The 25,852-nt window shown below is 37.3% G+C and overlaps 1 protein-coding gene across 2 annotated transcripts in view; it reads left to right on the forward strand.

The window, feature by feature from the left end:
- Positions 1-25,852, forward strand: part of LOC129774711 (uncharacterized) — a 224,388-nt gene that overhangs the window by 11,059 nt on the left and 187,477 nt on the right. For both annotated transcript variants that reach the window (XM_055778592.1, XM_055778593.1), the window contains exon 2: positions 10,046-10,982. In XM_055778592.1, the coding sequence (XP_055634567.1) occupies positions 10,835-10,982 (148 nt within the window). In that variant the 5' untranslated portion in view covers positions 10,046-10,834. The remainder of the gene's footprint in view (positions 1-10,045; positions 10,983-25,852) is intronic.

Genomic DNA, 25,852 nt, shown 5'->3' on the forward strand with positions numbered 1-25,852 from the left:
AACACATTCCATGCCATCGAAAAAAGGTTCATGCTAGAACAAATCGGATTTTCAGCCCAGCAATACCAATTAATGGAATTTTAACATTTAGGAAAGCTTCAAAACTAGAATGGGTCTCATAATTGACAAAACTAAAGCCTGGAGGTTCTTGGAACAGCACTGATGGAAATACCGCCCATAGGTTTTTTTCCGAATCCCGAAACAAGTTCCAAAATAACTGGCGTCGATTTAGAATTGATTAAACGACTTCGAAATATTCTTATAAAAATTTCATGCTCCAAGCAGATGCATAGAAAAAAAATTACGATTACTATATCGACACAGCAAAACTTTACGTTGATCTGTACTTTTGATACTATATGACGACTGCTATGCACATAATTTTACTCCATGGGGCTATAGAATTATTCAAACCGCAATATCCATGGAAAGAATTACCGAAGATGCTTAAGAAAAGAGTAATAAAATAAATAAATATGCCGCACATGCCTCACTCAAATAATTAAATATATCTCACTCGTGAAAATAGTCTAGAAAATACTAATCATCATATAGTCAATCATCTGCTTATCTCCACATATCCAATTGTTAACGCTTATTTTGAAAAGGAAAAAGTATGAAGTAATATTTTTATTGAAGAAAAAAATTAGTATTTGACATTTACTTCATTTATCACCATTTTAAATTTTGTTGACCAATTCAACCGGCAATTCAAAAGAACTGGATGTATTTGTTGCATTTGATTGTGATGAAACACGATAGCAAGCAATAAATTGATATAACAAATGAATGTTCTGCAGGAAATGTATGAACACGAGTGCACTGCTTTACAAAGTTAACCCACTCATATGCAAAACAAACATTTCCCCCTATCACGCAAACCCCATTCACACAAACTACACGAAATCAAACAGGTAGTAGTAATAATAGTTCTAATCGCAAATAATCCATCTATCAGCACACGCTACTAATGCATGCCTGGTGCAGATTACAACTCCGGAGCATGATTAAGAACACGGAGAAATCTCTGCGGTCTGCAATCGGATCCCACAAACGGCATTGAAAGGTTGCATTACATGCAATTGCTAAATGGGCACAATTGTTACCAGAAAGGATGAAACCTTCTCAAGAGAATTCCTCTGTAGGAATATGTTTGGGCAATAGCCTGTGGGATGACATTTGCATGGTTTACTCGAAACCAGGGATGAATCAAAAGCTCCGAATCGCACTATTGTGGTACAATGCTGTGCTCACACAGCACTTCATCACTGTTTGTAATCTGTAGCTCACAACTAAAACCACTGCTTCCTACAATCTGATACGGCTTTATATATCAACAGTGTATCTCAGCCCAGGCTTAGGTCGGTATGAAATCAGAGCACATAAATTCTGCATGCAAACTCCATTCCAAACAGACCAGGATAACGGACCACCGGATTTGATTAGCTTCCTCATCCGCTCGCAAACTCATAAAGCAATTCACTAAGCTCGTTTGTTCGCAAAACTCAATAAAGAAGTGTATGCTCATGCAAAGCCCCGGTCTGCACTTACATAGGTTCAGTATTTTATACGCACCCACTAATATTACCCATTAGACTTGCCACCGGATGCACACTTGCTGGGAAAAGTTTTTCCCATCCTCGCTTCTCATTGCCCATCACCCTGAATCCTACAGGGATTTACCAGAATGGAATTGTCGTCTTGATTTATGTGATTGCGTTCCCCTTTGTATCGCACACCTGTCCACCCAACTTCCGTGCTTCCGAAGCTGGCGTTCCCGTTGAATCAGATCATGTGATGGCACAATATTGAGACCGTGATTAATCGTCTGGGGACAATAAGGTTATTACGCAATTATCGAGAGGTGAGATAATTATGGAATGACGGGGGTTCGTTTGGTGTTATATAAGTTGGAAAATTTATTGTCGGACACCGTAATCCAATCTAATCCTAATGACACAACTAGCATTTCTAGGCACTACCAAATGGTACAAACATTCGCCAACGCTAAAAAGAAAACATCATTGTGTGTTCTACCAGCGGAAAAATCTTTGTTAGGGGAAATGGGGGTAAGGCGGACATGTTAAGAAGAACTTCGAACGTATCTTTGGAAACTGATGTTTTCAAAAACTTAAAAGCTCTTCAATACAGTTCAATATACAGGTTTTCGAAATAAAAAAAAATCGAAACCAAAAATGTGTTTTTCCATGTTTTTACTGAAATTAAAACAAGCCGAAAAGTAAAACATTTTCATCGATGCGGGTACAATGGACATGTAGTGGGGGGGAATATGGACAGGTTAATAATATACGAAGCGTAGAAGTTAGTCGCTCACGAGAGGAATAATTACGCTCTCTCTCAGTGTTTGTGTGTCCAATAACTGAAATAGAACAAAAAGAGAAAGCAATATAAAAAAGGTTTCAATATTCTTCTCTTCACTTTCCATCATGCATTGGATGTGATTATGGATGTGACTGCCCATTTGAACCCCACCAGTGCAATTATTTCAATAATTTAAATTTACCACTTACGAATGAGTTTACCTTTCCGTACATACCTAAAATCGCTTCTCCGTCAACTCACAAACCGAAATATAACCATCAGCGAATTCAATTCTGCAATTAAACCGCTCAAAATGCTTAATATCGAAGCCGCAAAAATTACATCCACATGCGGAATCATGTATGATTTCCGGTTTTTGTTTCCCTATTCCACTTTTGATTACCTTACCAACTTCTATTCTCAGGGAAAGACGATGCAAAAGAAGGTTTATATTCGTCTTTTTCGCCCCCTTTAATTAGCTGTGGGTGGGAACAACAAATGTTGTGCCCAACAAAATTTATCGGAATATCGCATGTTCCACAGCTAGTAAAGTTTATCGTCGTCGCGGTTTATGAAAAAAAAAAGAACGGAATCAAAACAGATGAAGTTACATTCCACAGTGCTTTATATGATCGATCGCTGGAAAGGCTAAAAGTGGGACGAAATGTTTAACTTTTCCAGACCGTCAAAATGGCACTCTATTCTGGGCAGAATTTGAAGCCTCATTTAACTGAGAAACCTTCATTTCCCTATTGAAGACATGGCAAATATGGGCGTAAGTGGTTGAAGGCAAATTAATCTACAAACAATAAAAGAATACCCACCTACCCAAACAAAATACGGAGAATTGTAAGTAAGAACTTTGTTGCGATTGACGTTCCTCTTTTTTGTTTTGCTTTGTTTTCAATTGTGGGAGGCAAAACCTTCCCCCGGCAGCGAAAGCTGCCGCAGCAGGCAAAATGGGGAGTTTGCATTTCGTAGAAATAAAAAGAGCAGCAAGCTTATCAACGTTTTTTTCACGAGCGCCTTGATTCCGGGGATTTATTTTATTTGCAAAGCACATCGAGTACGACTTGCGATTCGGAACTTTTTCCACGGGCATCGCATTATGTTTCGCGTTTTCTCGTTTTCGTTTCGATTTTTTTTATCTGTGCGCAATAAGGAAGAATTCAGGCGAAACAGGGTTTCCGAGAAATCTGAGAATTGATTTAAATTTAATTGAAGTTACTTCTGTATACTTTTTTATGGGAAGCATAAAAATACATGAAGGTATTATAAAAAGAGAATATTTCGGATTGGCACTAATGTTCGTAGAAAAATTTAATTTTTAATAATTAAGTTGTTCAAAATTCAATACCATTTCACATACCGCAAACGTTAAATTGTATTCTGGATAAAAATAGATACAGTATAATGCAGTATAGGTTCTTTATAGGCAGTATAGGTTGGTTCTCAAATGGGGATCAACATAGGGTAGGAGCCTGCCTGTTGGTCTCAAATGTTCCTATCTCACGCCTCCACGAAGATCATATGACGACATTTTTAGATCGGGCGTGAACTGGAAACACACACCTGGTCTTGGCTCCGAGAACGGGTGTCGAAAGTGGCTAAGTGAGGGGGTGCGAGCGAGTCAGAGCGCTATATCTCTCCCGGGGAAGGCCTCCCGGGTCATGGAGGCCTTGCCAACCCGCTGTCTCCCGGGCAAAGGAGATACACCCAATAAAATGGAGCTACGATCACGAAGAATAATTAGAATGCGATCACCCGAGGAGGGTCCCCGAACTGGAGCTGGTCCTGGAACGGGCGTAAGAGCGAGCGGCCAGCGGCTGGAGGGCGATGTGCAAGAGCGGGCCACCAGCCGGGTTCAACCCGAAGAGCTACCGCCACACGGAAACAGCAGCCATCGACATCACCCAAGAAACGCTGCGCCTACGAGACGTGTTGCGACTGCCAGACGACAGTCGTCCACACTTGTGGGTACCACTAGGCGCCGGATCATGTGGACACACGAAATGAATGAATTCGTGATCCGCGCCTATTACATCTGCACTGCTTTGGAGACGGACATGAGCGGTCGCCCTCGAATACTAACAATGTTCGAGGAAGCGTATCCAGAGTTCGTCGGGAGGCTTGATCAGAACGCGATGAACGCGAGGCGTAGAGCGATAGTACGCAACAACATGCTCTCCCAAACGCAAATCGACGAGATCAAGCAGCAGGTGCAGAGAGAAATAAGCTCCAGGAACAACAGAGCAAGCGATATGCAGTATAGTTTTTTTTTTTTTTTTTTTTTTTTTCTTTATTTTTTGAGACTTTCAGCCTCCTGGGCTGGTTCGTCTCAGAAATGCAGTATAGTAATACGATATAATTTACATAACTTCTTCTGAGTATTTGCCAGCATAATTGAAATTTGAATACAGTGACGTGATAAAATGGAGCCGTGATTTATTCGAAACAGATATTTTTATTAAACGAAACATCTTTTTTCTTTTTCCCTCCAAAATGTATGATTTGAACATTATTCTCTGTGCATATATTTATTACAATATTTATCACATGCACACGTAAAACAACACAGTATAACATAATATAACGAAATAATAGTTGTAGTGCTTCTCTCATTGCAATTCCTCTTGTTTTATCGAAGATATTATGTGAAACACATTGTAGCAAAATTTCAGAATTTGTTCTCACATGTTCTTGTTGAACTTTGCTCTCAAATTTTTTTATCAGTTTCATCCTTGAAGCTCCTCCTTGAGCATATACATATTTCTGCGCTTTCAAAATATAATCTGTAATTGTGGGTGCCAACCGATTTGCAGACTTTGTTTTGTTGGCATTGTAAAGCGAAAATATTCGATCAACATATGCTGATGAATGTTATCACGCTTTTGACATCCAACAGCTGGACCCAAGGTTTGCCTTGCCCCATAAGATTCGTCTTATGTAGCCTGAATTCGTTATCCAAGCCTTGTTTCTGCTTCAACGAATTGAGGAAATTGGCGCATCAAATCAATCGATTTTGGTAGCTTGATGAACTTTGGATCGCTTAAATCAAGTCGCTTTGAAACGTTTTTTCACGAGTTCGATATAGAAGTCACGACAAATCGATTTGAAGGTCAGCTTCCTGGCTGCATCCTACCCTTTTCAGCTCATTCTGCATAGGTACCAACGCGAACATCCTCCGGCTCCCCCAAGTTACCCAACATGATCAACAATAACATTGTTGTCTCATTATAAAGTTCGTAAAATTGAGCGGTATAACAAAGTTTAGCAACATCATAATCGGTTCGGTCATAACCTCGTTTAAATGAGTCAATATACGATTGGCGGATTGATTATGATCATACTTACCTTGGAACGAAAATAAAAGTTTAAGCTTTTCAAATCGATCAAGATTTCGCTTGACAACAGCCTCCAACGAATGTCATATCGGTGCGTTTCGTTCAACATTTTTTATAAATCAAGGTATCTATGATGCACTGTAATAAACTTAATACTTGACATTGAATTTAAAAAAATCTGTAAATTCTGTATCTGAAATTTTACCGAACATCTACAAAATACAGAATTCTGTATATGTGGCAACCCTGGTAACAACCTTACTATAATAACTGATAAAGCTCGTTCAGAAATCATGAATGTAGATTCGTCGATGAAATATTTCAAAAACATATCTGATCTTGATTAGTAGCAATTTGATGAAGAGCTTCAAAAGGGAAATTAAATATAGTGAATTGCAGAACGTGAATTAGAGGTTATGTCGGATTGCAATAGATTATCGAGTCATTGCGAGAATGAAAAACAGTTAACCCTCTACAGCCCAAGCCCGCCTTCAGACGGGCTTCGCGAATTCTCTTTTCAAATTATTCAGACATTATTTTCAATATTCACCCCCACTAGAACGTCTTTAGAATATTTTCACCTATCACACATACACATTGTTTTTATGCTGGCAGCTTTCTGCTAAGGAGTATTTTATGTTGAAAGTCGGAAATTCGAGATAAAAGTGGAATAGGTTTTTTTAGACAAATAAAAAACATGGGCGGTAGAGGGTTAATATAACAGTATTTCTTACTGTCAAAACACCTAACAGGATACTACCAAGGGTTTATTGTAATAAATTTAGGCTGTAATCAATAAATTTATCAACACTTTTTAACAAATGTTATCTGAAATTGTGATCTACCTGGAATGGTTTCAAAGAATAGCATCCCATTCCACGAACACAATATCTCTATTTTCTAAAACCAAAATGCTTCCGTGTTGAATGTTTCAGTTTATTGGAAGTTGGCCTTTGTGACTACGTAAACAACCTATTTTGGGAACCAAAGTTAGAAATCTCTTGTTATGGTTTATGGCTTTTTATTTCATTGTAATGAACACGAAAATTTCGTTCAGTAGAAGTCTAAACTAATTAAGATATAAAAAAAGAGTGATTTTCAAATAAACATAATTTTAAAATTGCAAAAACTGTTTTCTGATTTTTTTTTGTTTCTGCGATTTTGTAGTTTCGAATGAATCCTATGAATCCGTATTCCAAATTTTCACAAAGAAGATAAAAATGTGCTCCCGAACTTGCTATCAATATCATGCTGGGGGTTCGGACTCGATTTTCATTCTGGCTCTCTCTCTAGCTCTCTCTCTCTCTCTCTCTCTCTCTCTCTTTCTCTCTCACTCTATCTTTCTCTGTCTCAACGTGTTTGACAAACGCTACAGATGAGCTAAATTTTTTTGTGTCGTACACGAAAATTACTCACATGTATAAAATAGCGCGCAGTGTGTGCGATATTTTGCACGTTGTTTACTAATACTAACGCTAGAACCTTTCTAACATACCTGGTAACTGTCTAGGTTCGTTGGTTTCAGTTCACGATTGGTATTACCTATGGGGTCATACGGAACTCCCGTTCCTGGTCTGAGCCTCGGGAACCTTTGAGGTTGGGCTCTCAAGACCTCTTCTAATGCTGGCAAGCTCGAGCTTGAGACCAATCGCTCTCAGGTTCGGCTCTTCGGGGAAACGCTTATCAAGGCTCGGATGTGGAATATGTAAAAACGTGTGAATATATATATTTTTTTGTTTTATTACCTAGCCTTTGTAATTCTGTGTGGGTGTGCGTCGGTGTCTGGTGTGGTTTTCCGCTAGACTCCATGTCGCCGGCTGAAGAAGTCCTCTGAACGCTGCTCGTCCAGTTTCCGGGGTTATTAATTAACCCTAAATTTCCGATACGGGTTGACTAAATTGACTGCACACAGAGAAAGAGAGGAAGAAGACAATTCTCACAACAGAGATAGCTTACAATCGTCTAAATCTGTATTAAATACCTGACTGATCAGATCCTACGGCTTATCCGATGGTGAAATTAACAACGATAATTTTCGTAGAACTTGTATATTTTTTTTCTCGGTGTACACTTTGAGTTCCTCTCACTACTTGCTCTGGGCAGGAAATGAACAATTTACTCAACGATCATTCCATCTACCTTCTCATCTCTTCACCTTCTTGATCTTCTCTTCTGTTCCATTCTCTCTATATGTTCCACAATATAATGATGAATATCATTGTTCATCGCTAACCCCGTTCATTCCCTTTTTTCCGTCTTTAATCTGTGAGTGTACTGTTGACTTAACCTATCCCTGACTATTGTGTACGTATTTTATGGTACATTTTCTACACACTTAATTCAAAACACTGAAACATTCAATAGAAACATTGTCGACAATACAAACGGTAACAAAGTAGTTACCCCATTAATGGAAGGTATAGTATCTACTTTTTTGCATCAGAAATATAGTTTTCGTTCCTCTATATATGGACGCAAATATAAGATTGCGTACGCGGGTCACAATTTCATTCCTAGGGGGTAGAAATGTGGATTGAAGTCAGTTGAATGAAAAGGCAGATTTGTATTCATTAGTCGAGTCAGACTAGACTAGTTTACCAGTCATACTCGCTAGTCAACGCTAGTCAATTCACTTTTCATTGACGGCGAATGTCGACGCAGTTCTAGTCGAAGCGAAGCTACTGAGAGTAGAGTCGATTCACCTTCGTAGATATCCGTAGATACCTGTTCACACGTATTATTGATCTTGCCGCTCCAGAATATGATCAAGGCATGTTGTTTGGTTCAGAGATCTACTAAGAACGTTAGTGCAATTAGAGATGAAGAATTAAAATATGACCGAGAAATACATATCTGGAATTTGAAATCCACACCTTGGCCCTAGGTATTTGAAATCTGAAAGCTCTTATAATTTGAATTCCGAGTGTTAAAATCCAAACTTGCGAATTTATATGTTTAATCGATATCTAGATACTGTTAACGACCCCCTAATTTGAGTCTGGATCTGAATCTGGTTCTAAAATCTGAGTCTGAAGGTTAGAATCTTGATCTGAGATCTAAATATATTTAGAATTTATTCGCCGGATTTTTATTTGAATATCATTTGTTATTCATAGATTTTTAAAAAAATTTGAAATTTGAGTTTCAACCCTGAATCTAAATTTGAAATCTGTATCCGAAAATTAACACCTAAAATTCTATTCCTAATACAGAATCAGGATCTGGAGCTGAGAATCTATAATTTGTGATCTGCGATAAGGATTTAGATTCGAAGCTTGATCTTGGGCTTAGTAACTACAATCTGTAGAATCAAAATTCCTACAATTGGAGGTTCTATAGTATTCTAAGATCGCTATGTATTTCAGCAATTTCTGATTCGTTTCGTTGCTGGATGGCTTCGTGCTGATTGAAATAAAAAAATACCTGAGTTGTTGGTAGTTCTTATTGCATCGCGCTGTAAAATATGTTCTCCTCACATTTTCGTCATATAGCTTTCTTCGAATTTGAGTACATTTGGCCCGCCAGCAAAACGATTATTTCAGCTTTTTTTTTTCCACAGAATCCTGATTCTGACAGATTTCAAAACAAATTGAATCTGGAAAACGGATCGCGAACTTCAATTACATCGCTAGAAAGTTGCGTGAATCACGCAAACAAATCACATCCCGAATTATGTTTGCAGTAAACCATTCATATGATTGCTGTGTTGGTTCGGGGTTATCCTCCCCCCCCCCCCCCACGCAAGTGCTGGGAACTCCCGGCGGTCCAATTTTTATCAATTTCGGTGTTTTCAAGCTCCGGCATCGCTGTTGAGAGCGGGATGCGAAAGATGAAAAAAGCACAATCCGCCCACACTGCGGAATGCCATAAAACCCGCAGCTCGGGGCAATTTCATCCCTCCTCAGTACCTGTGAACTGTAAATACAAACATTTTCATTTTTCATAATTATCGTTACGTAATAAAGCTTCCAGCGGTGAGGCGATGGCGAAAAAAAACCGCGCACCGTAAAAGAAAGAGGAAACTCGTTAGGTTTTGGCTCGAGGAAACTCGTTTTCGTACAGTGCAAGGGTGGTTTATGGACAGATCCTAAACCGGAGGTGGGATGCTGTGCTTTAACTCGAGTCGAGAGCATCAGAGGATACGACGCAAAATTTTACCACCAAAGTTGGAGAGTGATTTCGGTGGGAGTTTCTAAATGCTTATGCAACGTGCCATGATTTGTATTCCGGTTGGGAAATGCACGGGAGAGAGTAAAAGTAGCGTAATAAAACACTTTTATACTGAGATCTTTGCGAATAATAAATATTTGATGATGATAATGCCATTATTTTTCAACCCCCCAAACTCATCCATTATTTTGTTCACTATCCATTTCCAGATTATCATGCTGCGGGCCTTCGGATCTGGTCATTGAAACCCGAATTGATCCTGTCGAGGGAAAGTCACGAAAAGGGATTTCCACTTCAGGCTTTCTTTTGATTCTGATACGGCGACGTGTTTGATTATTCAAAAGGAGGACAAACCCCGAGCCGGGACAAATAGAACAAGCTATCGGCGAACCTAATGGACCTGTAATCAACCGTGGTGGATCGAGAAAAAATTGAAACTTTCCCAAGTCGGAAAATTCAACGTCACGTTCACGGAAGTTTCCGGAAAGCACGGAACAAAAAAATATATCGAAATACCACCCAAATGGCTTCGGGTGGGATGTGATTGTGTTGCAAATTTGGCCGCAAAGGAAGCCAGTGTGAGTCAGTGAAAGGTTCTATTAAATGTGTTTCTCGCTTCCGATACAAATGATATCTTATTTCGCTCCGAGCAGCGATCCGTTCGAAGCCACCATTCGCTGGAAATGAGATTGAATGGTCGAGATATACCCGCGAACAAAGCCGGTACGGGACAGGTGCTAATGAAATTGTGCGGAAATGTCCTCGCCGCTGTTGACGGTGCTAAGGAAGCGTAAGAAAAAAGTGTGATTAATTCCCCCAAAGGAGCCTAACGGTCGAAATAACAAAGGAATTGCGGGCTAATCTCAAGGTCGAAAATATACCGAAGGGTCTACACAGTGGTCGTAAATGTGATTTCTGTCGGTCCTGTCTTGTGTTGTTTGTTTTATTTTTCTTGTGCAGTGTGAGTGATTGTTTTGTGGTGAAGGAAGAGAAATAGGATGATGGCGCATTACGTGACAAAGCATTATTATTACTTACGGATCGTCGTTATTCTGATTGGAATGCTGGATCTGGGCGAAGTAAGATGGAAGAGTGCCAACGGGAGCGCCCTCGTGGATGCCAGTTCCGTGATTGGCGATGAAAATGGTAAGTTGATTTTGATCCCCATTACCAAGAGATGGGTTTTCCGATTTATATTTTCCTTTCTCAATCTTATGCCAATCTTAGCGTGTTATTTGGGAAAATTGGCATACCAAACGAGCTCACCGAAACATGAATTCTATAAATGTGAAACATGCAGGCTCACTGTAGCAACAGTGACGGCTTCCTTCGTGTGGGCTTAGCGCCATGATTGATGGCCGTCCCGGAGGCTGGAATAGCACAGAATCATCTGCGAAAATCGTACATTTGCTTTTGCGATGAATCACACAAAGATATGAATTGCGTATAATTTAATTATAGCTAAGCTATATATTCATCATGCAATCACGAGACTACATTGGATCATTTAATTACCGACCAAACTGCCTTTGTCCCAAGAAAAACAATCATTTTTCTACCCATCTTCAGCTTTGGTAGTCCATCAAGGGCAATGCAATGAACTTTAAAACTGATCTTAAATCACTAGTTCATACAATAAGTCAATTTAAGTTAGATGCTAATCGTTATTTGAATTGACCGACTTTTAAAAAGATGAAACAAAATGTGTACATCAGACGACTGCCAAAGATCGAAGCACTTTTTGATTTTCAAAGTATTGATTAGATTCAATGAGTCAATTGCTAATTAATTCAACTAGTGATTAGTGGTGTTTTCATATATTTTACTTAGTTTTAAATGTTTTCAACTGTTCATTTTCTTCGTAGTCTAGAGTTTGTACTCATACATACTATCAAAGAAGGCTACTTAATGACCATTTAAGAACGGCGACGGTGATAAAAATGGATTATTTACAACAATATTTAGCGAAAAATATCTTTGTGGTGAGCGTAATAAATAAACCACCAGTATCCCCAAAGTCGATCATCAGCCGCGGAAATTTATGTCCTGTGCCTGGTGGGATTGGAAAGGAATCTATAGCCAAACAACCCATCGATAATTTCGAGGCTGCGTGGAGGATAGCAAACGATTTGGGAAGAAGATACAGGTCGGACTCGATTATCCGGAGTATTGATTTTTTTTTTCACTCCGAATAATCGATAAGCGAGTCAAAACAATCTTTTATTCAATTCAATTTTTTTTTTCTTTATTTGTTTTTTTTTTGCATGTATTTTTCGTTTCTTGAAATTTAAAGAGGAATTTGATTTTTGATTCATCCCCTTAAAGTCAGAAAACACTTTTCTCACATGAAAAAAAATAATTTATCCAGATTCTCTCAGGAGGTGATAGACGCTCATATTTGATGAAAAAAATCCTCTTACGCATATGTTCGAATTTCAACAATGACAGAGTTACAGAACTTTTTTTTTTTGTTTCGGACTCTGTTTCTGCAAACTGGCTCTACATTAAAAAGTACGCTACGGAAGACGATTTTGATGCTTTCATTTGAAATATGAGAAAATTTAGTACAGGATATAGAAGTGGAACAACTAAATTAGTGAATTTTGATAACATTTTGGAAGTGAAACACTTAAAAGTTATTAATTTTTAATGTGTTATTAATAATTTTATCCCAAAAATTTATATTAAACTAGATTGTTTCTATCAATTAAAGTGAAGTTCTTTAACCGCTCCACAATTTGTTCTTTGACGCACAACTTCTATCTTTCTTAATTTGGCTGCAATATCGATATAAACAATTCCTGGTGAAAATTCAAGCAAAATCTTCAAAAATAACTGTGTTCTACTAGTCAAGCCCTTTCGTTTGATACCCATATTGATGGGGTTCTAAGAAAATATTTAATCCGCCATTTTGTAGTGGCCGCCATCTTGGATTTGCATTTTTCATAAATAACTGCATTCTACTAATCAAGCCCTTTCTTTTGATACCCATATTAGCTATTCAATATAGAATTATTATACAAATTATTCAAAATTTACGAAAATCAAAAATAAAATACTCCGGATAATCGAGTCTAAAATTCCGGATAATCGAATCTCGAATAATCGAGTCCGACCTGTATTTTAAAAAAAATTGCTTCTGATTTTCCCTCAGAATCGTCCCGAATTTTTCGGACAATTCAATATATAGAAAACTTCTTACTTGCAAGCAAGTGCAATATTGTATGAAGAAACCATATTCATTCATCAGTCGTTTGTTTGCAAAATGTAGCTCTCACTTCCAAGAACGTGATTTTCCAATATATTGACCATATCATTTTTATTGGTATTCCTTTAGTTATGAAATAAAACTTTCGATATGGTTGAATGATTATACGTGTGTTTCGCCAGGCTCCGTAGTAGTTTTCAAATATTTTCCAATGAGGATTTAATATTTGTCCCATGAATATTAATTGATATAGCTTTTGTGACGTTATGTTGGTACTCATGGTTCTCACTCATACAGCCAGGTTCTACAATTTTGAATCCTCAGTTGATTTTTGACAGCTGCTTTGCTTGCATGTGTTTTGCTGTACTTCGATTTTTACCTATTCAAATTAAGCGGTTTCAATTGGGATGATTGTGTTTTGGTTTCCAAATCATATCCATAAACCCGTTATTGGTTACCAGTTATGACCATCTGGAGCAAATTTGGGTCGTTAATTCGACAATGTTAATGCGATGTTGTTTTTGGTCTAAGTTGAGGTATTGTGATACAAGTTAGGAAACCACAGTTCCTATTTTGCTACTGTGTTAAACGGACATGCAATTTTTTGTGCTTCAGAATGCTTCTAAGAATATGCACAAAGCAAGCATAGTGCAGAACTTGAACTAATACACAGAAGCAAAGTAGTATAGAGTTATCATTACTTTCAGCCAGTGAGCAGAGTTTTTTTCTCGACACGGAATAATTTATAGGGGTGTTGGGAATAACAGATGTCAAACCCATTGCAATTCTGACCTTTGTTTGTTGTTGAAATTTTGTTCCGAAATCCGAAATGGAAACTTCATGAAAACATACTTCGCGTCCGTTTTCATACCGTTAGGAGAAGAGTGTTTGTGTATTATTGATTCACACGTAAGTATTTTTTATTTTATGCATTGCCAATGGTGGTGGTGGTACACATATATAATCGCCTGTGTCTACAGTATATATCTATAAGGCAAAGTTGCCAACCTTCCAGTTTTGCCTGTATATTGTCAGTTTTTGAAAGCATGCCAGAGAAACAGCCAAAATAATCTCCAGTTTTTTTTTTAATTTTTACAATTTTATCCAGCCTTTTTTTATTTTATCGATGTTTTCATGTTTTTTACTCCCAAAATTTTATTCTTTTTTCCAGTTGTGAGAATCCTACTCCGGATCAATCATATCGAAGACCTTTATGATGTTTATCGACATTCTCTATCTATATCTATCTAGCTGGTACAAACACACATAAATATGGCATGGTGTCTTCTCACTAATTTGCCTCACTTGTATCGATATTCATTTCGATTAGGAAAATTATGTCAGTTTGGATAATGTTTATGTAGGTACCGCTATCTATCGAAAAGATGATCAATGAATATTTGTCGTATGTAAAATTTCACACAACGCCGTAGCTGATTTCAAGACCAATTCGATAAAGTTTTACATTATACTCTGCAATCAAGTTCGTTTTAATCTCAATGACCCTTCAATCATCAACATGGCGATAATTGATCCAACTATTGCCATAGAAAGGTCGCATATGGAAAGTCTTCTTCAAAGCTACAAATCCTATAAGTCTACAAAGTATTCCAAATATTTGCGATCGAAATGGTATCCAGCAAATCGATGATGAATTTATGGAGATCCGAAACCTGGATTTTACTGACTCCACTGTAAATGAATGCCAGGATGCTTCTTTTGGGATAAATTTTTATTCCAAGAAGGAATGACAATAATTTTGATTTTCCGATGTTGAGAAACAATATTCCAACATTTCTGATTCTGCCGCTTTCCTCAGCAACCGTTGAACGATTGTGAAATATTAAAAAAAAAAAATGTCATGATGATTGATGAAAATTCATGATGAAAATTACGCTCCGGTGGCGGTAATATTTAAGTACCAATGCTACAGACTGACGCAGTTACCGTATCTTCAATTTTGTTTTGCCAATACAAACAAAATTGAGGAAAAATAAAAAAAATAAATTCTTTCGGTTTTTTTTTTATTTTTCCAATTTTTATTCAAATTTTTTCAGCTTTTTCAAAAATTTGGCCGGTATCTCTATGCATAGGAAATAAGAACACAAATTTCGATATACGGTCAGCTTGTGTATTGCTCTCTTGTGAACAATAATTAATCATTAAGCAATCATCTACTACTGCTTACATAAAACCACACATACTATCGGCCCTTTTTAGAGCCACCAAAACTTTCACTAAAGAGTTATTTCAAGAAATTACTACGCATTCTAAGGTGATATGCAAATAATAAAGAGCGAATTGATTTTTATAATTTTAGAGAGGTAGAAGGGTTGTATGAATTTAGGAGTGTTTTCGGCTTATTAGTGACGTTTTTCGATCGATCATTTAATTTCCGCGAATTCGTGGATTGTTTTCGTCAAAATACAACGCAATTCAAGCCGGATGTGATGAAGGTATTTTCCAGCGCTGAGAGCTGTGTTGGTGAAAAACTGAAATGAAAATTTGTTCCGCATCAGTTGCTGCCGGTGCCGCCGCCCCAACATAATTTGTGGATGATTTCTTTTTTTTTTCAATGTTAATCAAGTTCATCATTTCAGTGTAGCTCTACACAGCGAGAAATTAACAGTACATGCTAGTGTTCAGATTTAATTTGTCATTTGTGTTTCATTGCTTCGCACATTCATCCATCGGTGTCTTTTCATCTTTTTACTGATTAGTTCATTCTTAAGCTTTCAAAAAATTCTCAAGCTGTCAGAAAAAAAAACCAAACATACTTGAATAAGATCGGATTTATTGAAACTAAAGATACATTGTCCAATGTTGAAAAAAAAGCGAACATTAGAAAACGGTCCGTAATCGGCAGTTCGGCGATGCTACCGTTTGTTGTTTTACATCAAAGAGCTCAAAATCCTGAAGAAGTCATCGACTGGGCGACAATGAGGCAGATTTTTGAGTTGCGGTCACATTTTGGAATTTCAGGAACTATTGTGTTTTTTTTTTCGAATAATGCGATGACGCCTTATCCGACCAAAACACGTATTGTCCATCTACATGATGTTTTTGTTGAAACGGGATCAAAATTTTCTTCAAACATTCGTTCTGGTACACATCTTGATTGATAGCCAAATCAGAGGACTTCAACCATGGCTTAGAAATACCTCTCTTGGAAATGGCAATGTACAGCATCACTTTCTGCTTAAACTTATTTGAAAACCTATATTTTTTGTTCGGAGATGCAGTAGAACTATCCATGGAATAGTCGATCGTTTCCGGAAATGCGCATCTTCGAAAGTAGGAAGCAACTTTCGTCCTTCAAATCGAAACATTTTCCGGAATACATTTTTTATCAACCAGCGGCATTGGGATTTCAGCGTCGAAATCTGTTTCTCAATATATTTCGGAGCACTTGACAAAAAAAAAATAAAACTAGCAGAAAGAGAAGATAGAAAAAGTGAGAGCCATTCCCAGCTGTATTTGAAAATATGTTTAACTCAATAACTCAACGTTTTTGAAGTTGAGTTATTAACTGAAGAGAAAGTTGATGAAGAGAAATCGATCAAATCACTTACACCCCTTTCATTCTGAGCCCATAAATTCATTATATCAGCGTTTGAACCGATTTGTATCTATCGTACATCGAAATGTATGACACAAACGAATATTTTCCATTTGTGAGAGATAGCAGCTATGTAACGTTCCAATAATATACGAAACTTAGAGCAAATCAAAATCTCGCAGTAAAAAGCGATCCACATCTATGAAAACCAATCATACCAACTAACACGAAAAAACTATCGGTCGCCATTCGCCCTACATTGTAAAAAGTATCCTTCGAAAGGATCCAGATGGTAGTGGACTTCATGCCACGAATATGCCTTCATTTATTGATTTAGAATAATTGCACTGCTGCTATTCAGCATAGCTAAAACGAATTCTGAACCTGGTATGAATTGGTATATATTTCAATTCCCAATTCCAATTTATTTTGTCAAATTGTTATGATTCCAATCAAGAAAAAAAAATTAAATAAAAAGAATGCACTTAACAAAGTATGAATGTTTTTTTTTATTTTTTCACAAATGTTTAGTCCAATTTAGAAAAACTGTTCTGTGCAATAATAGATTATATGCTATCGGCGGAATGCATGATCAAACAGACTGCACCAGATGGAATTTTTTTTCTCTATTATAGTGATTTTCAACACATTTCGGCTGGTTCGTCACTTTAACTTCCATTTTTGGAAGAATGTCGGGAGTGAGAATTGAACCACATGGAGATGATCTTTGAAACCTTTTGCACTATATCTTTCAAAACAATGAAACACAAATCTGATACAAGGAATGGGAAAATATCGAATTTAAATGGAACAGAAATATGATTTATTTACATATGGCATGGCGAAAGAATCTCCTGAGAAAAAAATTGCTTTGAATTTCTTCAGACCTCTTATATTTATTCCTGGTGGAGTTCGGAAATCGGTTCAGCAGTCCAGGAGCAAGGAATTTTCAAAAATGGATATATAATTGTGTGAAATCGACAAAAGGCAGAATTTTCAGAGAATCTTCCTTCTGAATTATGCATCCTAAGAGCGAATTGATAAAAATGTGTCTTAAAATTTCGGAAAACGACAGTTATACTAAGATTGAACAATATCATAAGTTTTATCCGTAGGTCTTTTTCATGGAGTTGCCATGTTCATTTTCATTTTTAACGTAACAAAAGTAGATACTTGTTTTACTACGATTCCTACGATACGAAGAAAAAATTTTGAGCACCAAAAAATCTCTTGATTTTTTTAGACTTACCCAACATGCAATTAAACAGAGCTCAAGTATTCGCCCACTATTGAAGCGATGAATGAGAATCCACGCTACCATCTAGTTTTGCACTTTGCAATCGGAGTGGAACAGAAAGTCACGTTCCCCCTACAGTTGTCCCCACTAGTACCATTTCTAAAGCACCACTAAAAGTACCACTCTTTTCCGCCGTAAATTAAGAATTTCATTTCCGTTGCAGAAGGAGGGGAATAAAAATCGGAATTCCTCGCCCGACTAAAAAAGGAGATTTCACAGCCACCAAAAGGCGCCAGATGAAGATTAAAATACCGCCCGACTCCTTTCATTCCTGCGCTTCGTCTCCGACCGCGTCTCAATTCATATTTAACATAACGAGAGCAATCGGATGGAAAGAAGGGTTTCTCCTTATCGCGAACAGACTTCCAGAGAAGCATGGAAGCATAGAAAAGTCGTGCTTGCTCTGGAACAAGCGGGAGTTTTCAATTACTCGTCGAGTCAAGATAAGGCAAAAATGAAGTTTTTTAACTGAAAATATCTTGACGCTCTCTCGAGATGGAAAACAGACCAACAAAGTAATTCCGCTGATGATCACCCGAGTCGGTGTGGCGGCGTGACGATGGGACTTTCGAGTCTCCTTCTCTTCTTTTCTCCCTCCTTCGAAATGGTTCGATTTCAAACAGCCTCACGATTCCCATCGGAGCTGTCCAATTTTCCACCGACAGCGGCGGCATTGATGGAGGGCCTCCTTTATCTGGTTCTCGAAAAATCCACGTACAAATTCAAACCCGAAAGCAAGGTTCTAAAAAAAAAACCAGAAGCAATATGCTTGGAGCATCGTTTCGATAATCATCTGGTTCCCACCGGTGGGAGCTTTTCTCTTTAGCCTCTCGATCAAGATTCAGATCTGAATACGGTTTCGCCCGAATCGAAATTCAAAGTTGAGCTCCGGGATGTTTATAGACGATTTCGTTCCGCAGCTGCAGGTGACGATGGGATGTTAGTGTTCAGGGACTATGGTGGTTATATTCGTACACAATGTTAAGGACCATCAGAAAACAAAATCAAATTGTGGGGTAAATATTTCACAACGCTCCCTAATTTACCAGCAATTTTGGACAAAAACTTTTATTCGTCCCTTTCCATCCCAATTTATTGCGTTGATTCTCGAAACGAGCATCAGAAATTATCCCGACTTCAATTATGATTCATTACAGCAACCCCTTTTTCTGGTCCAAAATAACAAACCTCGTTCTCGAGGCACTCGACATCCCCATTAACGACCGCGCTTGCAGCCAGGTACACTCCACTTGATCCCGCAGGAGACCGACCGGAAAGGAAAGGCGACAGAAATTAAGAAATAATAACCTGCGGCAAGAGTTGCGTTTTTATCCCCTTCCCAGTGACGGTCGATCGGTTGGTTGGTTGTGGATGTGGACTCTCGAGCACCCCGTGGCGATGAGTATCCCCGCTGTGAGCTATGTGGAAAGCGGAGCGCAAGTGCGTCCTCGAAACCGGAATGTTAGATCGAAAATAATTGGGAAGAGCAAGGGCGCTAGGGGTCATTGGTCCCGTTTTCAACAGCTCAGTCAACGTCACATTCCTCGGGAGAAACTGAAACCGAAAACTGTCGGTGCCGACAAGACAAATCGCCTCCATTTTGAACGCGAGTGCAATTGAGGGAAGTGCTGCTTCTGTTGTTGGCCAACAGCACACATTGTGCGACAGTAAATTGAACTAAGCCATCGTTGATGTGAATGGCCTCTATATTCGGACCGTAAGCAGATGGGAAACTGTATCAACCTAAAAGCTTCGTGGAGGAAGATATCAACGTGAGAATTCTTTGAAGACATGAGAGGAAAAAATCAATTTGTTTGAAGAGTGTGGGTAATCCAATTATAGAATCTCATTTATAAGACAGGTTCATGTTTTTGGAATAGTTTTTTACCAGTCCATTATCACCCATAAGAACTTCAGTTAGACAGATTAATGAAAGAATGTTTATATCCGACAAGTTTTTTTTTTCTCTAAATTTCGATACTCTTTCGTATTTTAGTATTTTTGAATATGGTAGCAAAAGTACCCGTGGCCGAGTGGTATATACAGTATAAACAGTATATTTTAAGGATATACACAAACAAATGGAATCATTTTAATACTTCCTCTGTGTGGAACATGTTGGTGATGTTACATTTTCTAGTTAAAAAAGTTTCCAATTCTCATTCATGGTATTCAGTCAGCAAAGCTTAGCTAGTGGTCTAGTTTACAAATACATTTCCTGTGATGAAAATATATCAGAGGAAACGTGCACTTACGTTTTGTTATTATTCTTTGCCTCACTTAAAAAAAATCCCATTTTTATACATGAAATTTTTAAGAAATCTAATCTACTATGAATGTTATTCCTAGGCACCCGCCAGCTAGTCTAGGATAGTGTCACATCCATACTCAAAGGATTAAATATCCCTCCACCATTTGCCGTGAACATTTAATAAGGTGTTTATGCTGACCTCAATAAAGCATGTTAGTTTTAAAAGTAGATATTTCTTAATTAAAGTTTGCGTTTCAATATTTTAATTCAGGTTGTTAGTCATTCAATATTAACACATCCAGTTGTTCAACCATAACGCGTAATAAAGCATAAAAAAATGTCACTAGGATCCAGGGCCCCAAATCTTCGAAGGTGAAAAATGAGGACCGATTCTACTCTCAGTAGCTTTGCTTCGAATAGAACTGATTCGGCAGTTTCCGTCAACAAAAATGTAAGAGGTTGTATCTAGGACACGACCGCATATTTTCGACGTAGAACTACGCAATTACATTATGCAATCCACATGTTTACCACTTCGAACATTATTTTAGAATGCATCGAAATTTTTGTGATAAAGGGTGTGTCACACCAAATTGCATGACGGAAAAAACGCTGTAGAAATTCGCCCAGTAGACCGATCCTTTTGAAAATTTTAGACAATAAAACAAAAACTATTAAACAACTTTTGGCATTTTCTTTTTATTCATACTTCGAGCCCAAGCCCGTATGCTCGCACCTTCCTCTTTACCCCGTCCATTAGGTTCTGTACAACGTCAGGTTGTAGTTTTTTTCGAACAGAAATCCATTTTCTCTTGAAGTCCGCCTCCGATTTGACAACTTTTGGGTTCTTCCGGAGGGCCTGCTTCATAATCGCCCAATATTTCTCTATTGGGCGAAGCTCCGGCGCGTTGGGCGGGTTCATTTCCTTTGGCACGAAGGTGACCCCGTTGGCTTCGTACCACTCCAACACGTCCTTTGAATAGTGGCACGAAGCGAGATCCGGCCAGAAGATGGTCGGGCCCTCGTGCTGCTTCAATAGTGGTAGTAAGCGCTTCTGTAGGCACTCCTTAAGGTAAACCTGCCCGTTTACCGTGCCGGTCATCACGAAGGGGGCGCTCCGCTTTCCGCAAGAGCAGATCGCTTGCCACACCATGTACTTTTTGGCAAACTTGGATAGTTTCTGCTTGCGAATCTCCTCCGGAACGCTGAATTTGTCCTCTGCGGAGAAGAACAACAGGCCGGGCAGCTGACGAAAGTCCGCTTTGACGTAGGTTTCGTCGTCCATTACCAGGCAATGCGGCTTCGTCAGCATTTCAGTGTACGGCTTCCGGGTTCGCGTCTTCCCCACCATGTTTTGCCTTTCGTCGCGGTTAGGAGCCTTCTGAACCTTGTATGTACGCAGGCCCTCCCGCTGCTTGGTCCGCTGGACGAATGAACTTGACAAATTCAGCTTATTGGCGACATCCCGGACCGAACTTCTCGGATCACGTCTAAACTGCTTAACTACGCGCTTGTGATGTTTTTCACTGACGGAGCATCCATTTTTGCCGTTCTTCACCTTCCGGTCGATGGTTAGGTTCTCGAAGTATCGTTTTAGTACTCTGCTGACCGTGGATTGGACGATTCCCAGCATCTTACCGATGCCCCGATGTGACAACTCCGGATTCTCGAAATGAGTGCACAGGATTAATTCACGACGCTCTTTTTCGTTCGACGACATTTTTCCAAATTTACGAAAAATTGACAGTGAAGCATGGCCAACGTGATCTATACACTCTTATCTGATTATAAGCGAAAGCTGAAGATATAATTCCTAAACATTAAATTTCTACAGCGTTTTTTCCGTGATGCAATTTGATGTGACACACCCTTTAGATTATGTTCTTCGTAACAAATAAATTTGATGAACGTCCTTTTACGTTTGATATGATGCCTATGACTACCAAAATATGTGAATAGAAGAATTTTCAAACGATCATTATATTTTACAATTCCCTCTGAAATCATTGCACATCTCATGTTACGTAGTTCTCGAACCGCGAAAGTTCATTCACCTCTAGTATCTGAAATGACGATTTTCCCAGGCTTAAAAGTACGTTTTAGGGAAACATATTCCGGTCTGCACAACGACGAGCGAGTACAAAAGTACTCAACACCAAAAAATACCCCCGACTTGCATGTATTTACAAAGCAGATTCCCCCAGGCACATTGATTTAGAAGAGAAACACACCTCGGCGAGAACATAAATACACCCGACTTTGCATGTATATTTGCAATGCGGATTTCCACAGGTACATCGATTTTGAAGTCTGTGTTGGGGAAACTGTAAATCGGGCCAATCAAATCTTGGCAGTTAGGGCGTTTAGATAACGCTTGACATATTACAGTTATTCAATTGTTCATCTCGTGAAAAATAACATTTTATTAATTGTGATAGACGCGTAGAAATATTTCCTATCAATTGCTGCAAACATCTTTCCGATCTGTTAAAAAATGTTCGAGTTATAAGCATTCGAAATACGGGTAGGGTTAGCACACAAATCGACAGAACAAATGTATGGGAAAAAAGGAAGTTCTTCCATTTTTCGTGAGTTTAGAGATTAGCGAAGTGTAATGTATAGCATATCAAATAAATCTTAGATAATTTCCGATTCAATTGGTATGCAAATCATGAGTATTCATTCACAGTGAAAATAGTTATTAGCGTTAACTTTATTTCATAAAAACGTGATCTGTTTTCTGATTTGCAACCCTTCTTGAAAGATGAGTTCTACGTCAAAAAACAAAAATATAAAAAGTATACAGTGTTAAAGAAATGTTTTTTTTTTCAAAAATAACACTTTAAACTCAATTTTCTCAAAAAAGATGTTTTTGATTTTTTTATATACTTATATCAAATATTGTTTAATGAAGTTTATGTTTAAGTCTTGACGAATGGAAAAATAATGAACAAAAAAGTTATAATTTTTTGAATAAAGTTGGATTTTTGAAAATTGTTTCCTGTAATTGTTGCGATTTTATGAAATTTATTGAAAACCAGCTGACCCGGTGAACTTCGTCCCACCAACAATTGATATTTTCATTTAAATAGTTTCGAACACTCAAGTACGCACAGAAATTATTTTTCTGTACGTGATCTATATTCGTGGTAAATAATTTCTTTTTAGGTATATAAACCTGATGCAGACTAAGGCGCATCAAACCTGATTCTGACTGTTGAAATCCGTTGCTACGTTCTCGAGTTAAATCGTGAGGAACGGACACCAAATCATTTTTATTTATATATATATATATATATATATATATATATATATATATATATATATATATATATATATATATATATATATATATAGATAGATAGATATACAAAATTTTCTAAAAAATGACCTTTCAATATTCCATCATTCTGAATGGTTTCCATAACTTTTTTGGCATGTAAATCTAACGTAGACTAAGACGCATCAATCCTGACTGTGAAATCCGTTGCTCAGTTCGTGAGTTCTAAATTGTGAGGAACGAACACCAAATCATTTTTATTTATATAGATTCTCATTTTGGTCGTTTTCTAAAGTTTTTCCAGTTTTTTTAACCTAGAACTAAATTTTCCTAAAAGAGTAGATAATTATTGATTGTTATCCTTGAATTAATACAGTGATGTGGTTAATTTTTATGATATAAGGTTGTGTAAAATATATACAGTTCTGAATCATATTTCGGACACTTTGTTCTAATATCTTGAAATGCTTAATGCACTGATGATATAACTATCAAATTAATATCACAATTGCTTCTTTAGAGTAATTCCTTGGTTTCACTATCATTTCACATGTGAACTACATTTGAATTATAACATAATCGGCAGAAATCTTACAACACTACTCATTATCGTTTGTGTTTGACGTTTCCTTAGCGTGAGCACGTAGAATTTACCCGTTCATAAATATTTAAATTTCTCCCGTGTTTCATCAGTTATCATCATCGTTAACAGTTTACTGTGATTGCTTGGTAAGTGTTTCGCAGTTGACTATAAAATATAATCAAGTGAATGTTATTTTCGTCCAAAAAATTAAAAAATAAAGTGTCCGAAAATTTATTTAGTGTCCGAAGTTTGATTCTTATTCGCTTCATTTGAAAAGCATTTTATTCGATGATTTTTCTATGTTTTCAATCAAAAAGGGACCAAAGTAGAAAGCTTAAAAGCATATTGAACTAATTCATTAATAATATCAACCAAACAATACCTGTGCATAAAGTTTAGATCTGTTTTCTGCATCATATGCCTTAAGCGTCCGAAATATGATTCAGAACGGTACATCACAACAAATTTCATATATTTTTTCAATTCTTCCAGAAAAATTTTCTCAGAAAATAATCTATTGGTGTTTGAATTGTTTTGAGTGTTGCAGCGTATAACAAATATTACTAATTGTAATTGGGATCAATTTGAAAAAATGGTGGATAAAAATATTATATGTTTATTAAATAATAAAATAAACGAATTAAAAGCAATCAATCCGCGAAATATATTTAAATTGATTCAAGATACTGAAATATGTTCGGATCTAAAATAATAACTTGATGAGTAAATAACTTGGATCGGAGTATTCTGCTTGTTTTAGTGTTAATCACTGAATCTTTTTCTCTTTTGGTACCACGTGGAGCAGTCATAAAAAAAATTTCGCTTGCGAATGCGCCCGAGCGTATGGATATAATTTCACATACATTTGTGCAATCGACTAAGTTCTACCGTGATGCAATCGTATCCAATCGTATCCACCATCCATAGCAAGCGTGTTTAAGGCACATAAAGCAAGCTCGCTGTCGCTGGCGTATAAATATTGCATCTCCTCTGAGGAAAATTTTCACTTCCTGTTTGGTGGACATCGTTACCGGCTGAATATATATATATATATATATATATATATATATATATATATATATATATATATATAATATATAATATATATATATATATATATATGGTTCTCAGATTTTCGTGAAAAGTGGTAGTTTTGTTCTTTATCGCAAAATAGTAGACATGTATTTTTTTTTCAGTAGGTGACCATTTCCATTTCAGGGTTGTCCGTAAAATCAACTTTTTCCTCTTTTTTCCAAAAATGACTTTTTTCAAAAATTCATAACGTTCGAACTACTAGACCGATTCAGATTATCGACATATTAAATTAAAGCCAATTACCTTTTTGAAAAAATACCAAACATCAGAAAATTCGAATTTTGTTCTCGTTACTATTGATTGTATTTGTTTTTTATTGTTTTCATCGTCTCGAGACGCCTTATTTTTTTTATTTTTTCTGAAAAGCTGAGGATTTTTCACTTAACATATGTCGAAACCAAAGAGGCGTTTTTATTCGTTTTTAAGTTATGATTTTTCAAAACGGTGAATGACTTACCCTTTCCAGGCTCACTAAATCTTTCCAAGAAAGAGTGATTTATGGTATTCCTTTGCATTCATAAATAATATTCGAAATGATAAATGAGCAAATTTAATAAAACGAACGCGTAGTCTTACGTCCTGAACGATCTTGTCTTGGATACAACCCCCTATAATCTCTTTATTATACCTAATTGGCCATCTGTAGGGAAAAATCCGACGGGTCGTGTAAAATCGTATATTGAATAATTTGTTTCAAACTTATGAAAAATCGTCGCGAATGTTTGTTTTTGGTTTTTTGTAGA

The sequence above is a fragment of the Toxorhynchites rutilus genome, chromosome 3 (genome assembly GCF_029784135.1).
Source record: "Toxorhynchites rutilus septentrionalis strain SRP chromosome 3, ASM2978413v1, whole genome shotgun sequence".
In the NCBI taxonomy this organism is placed as follows: Eukaryota; Metazoa; Arthropoda; class Insecta; order Diptera; family Culicidae; genus Toxorhynchites; species Toxorhynchites rutilus.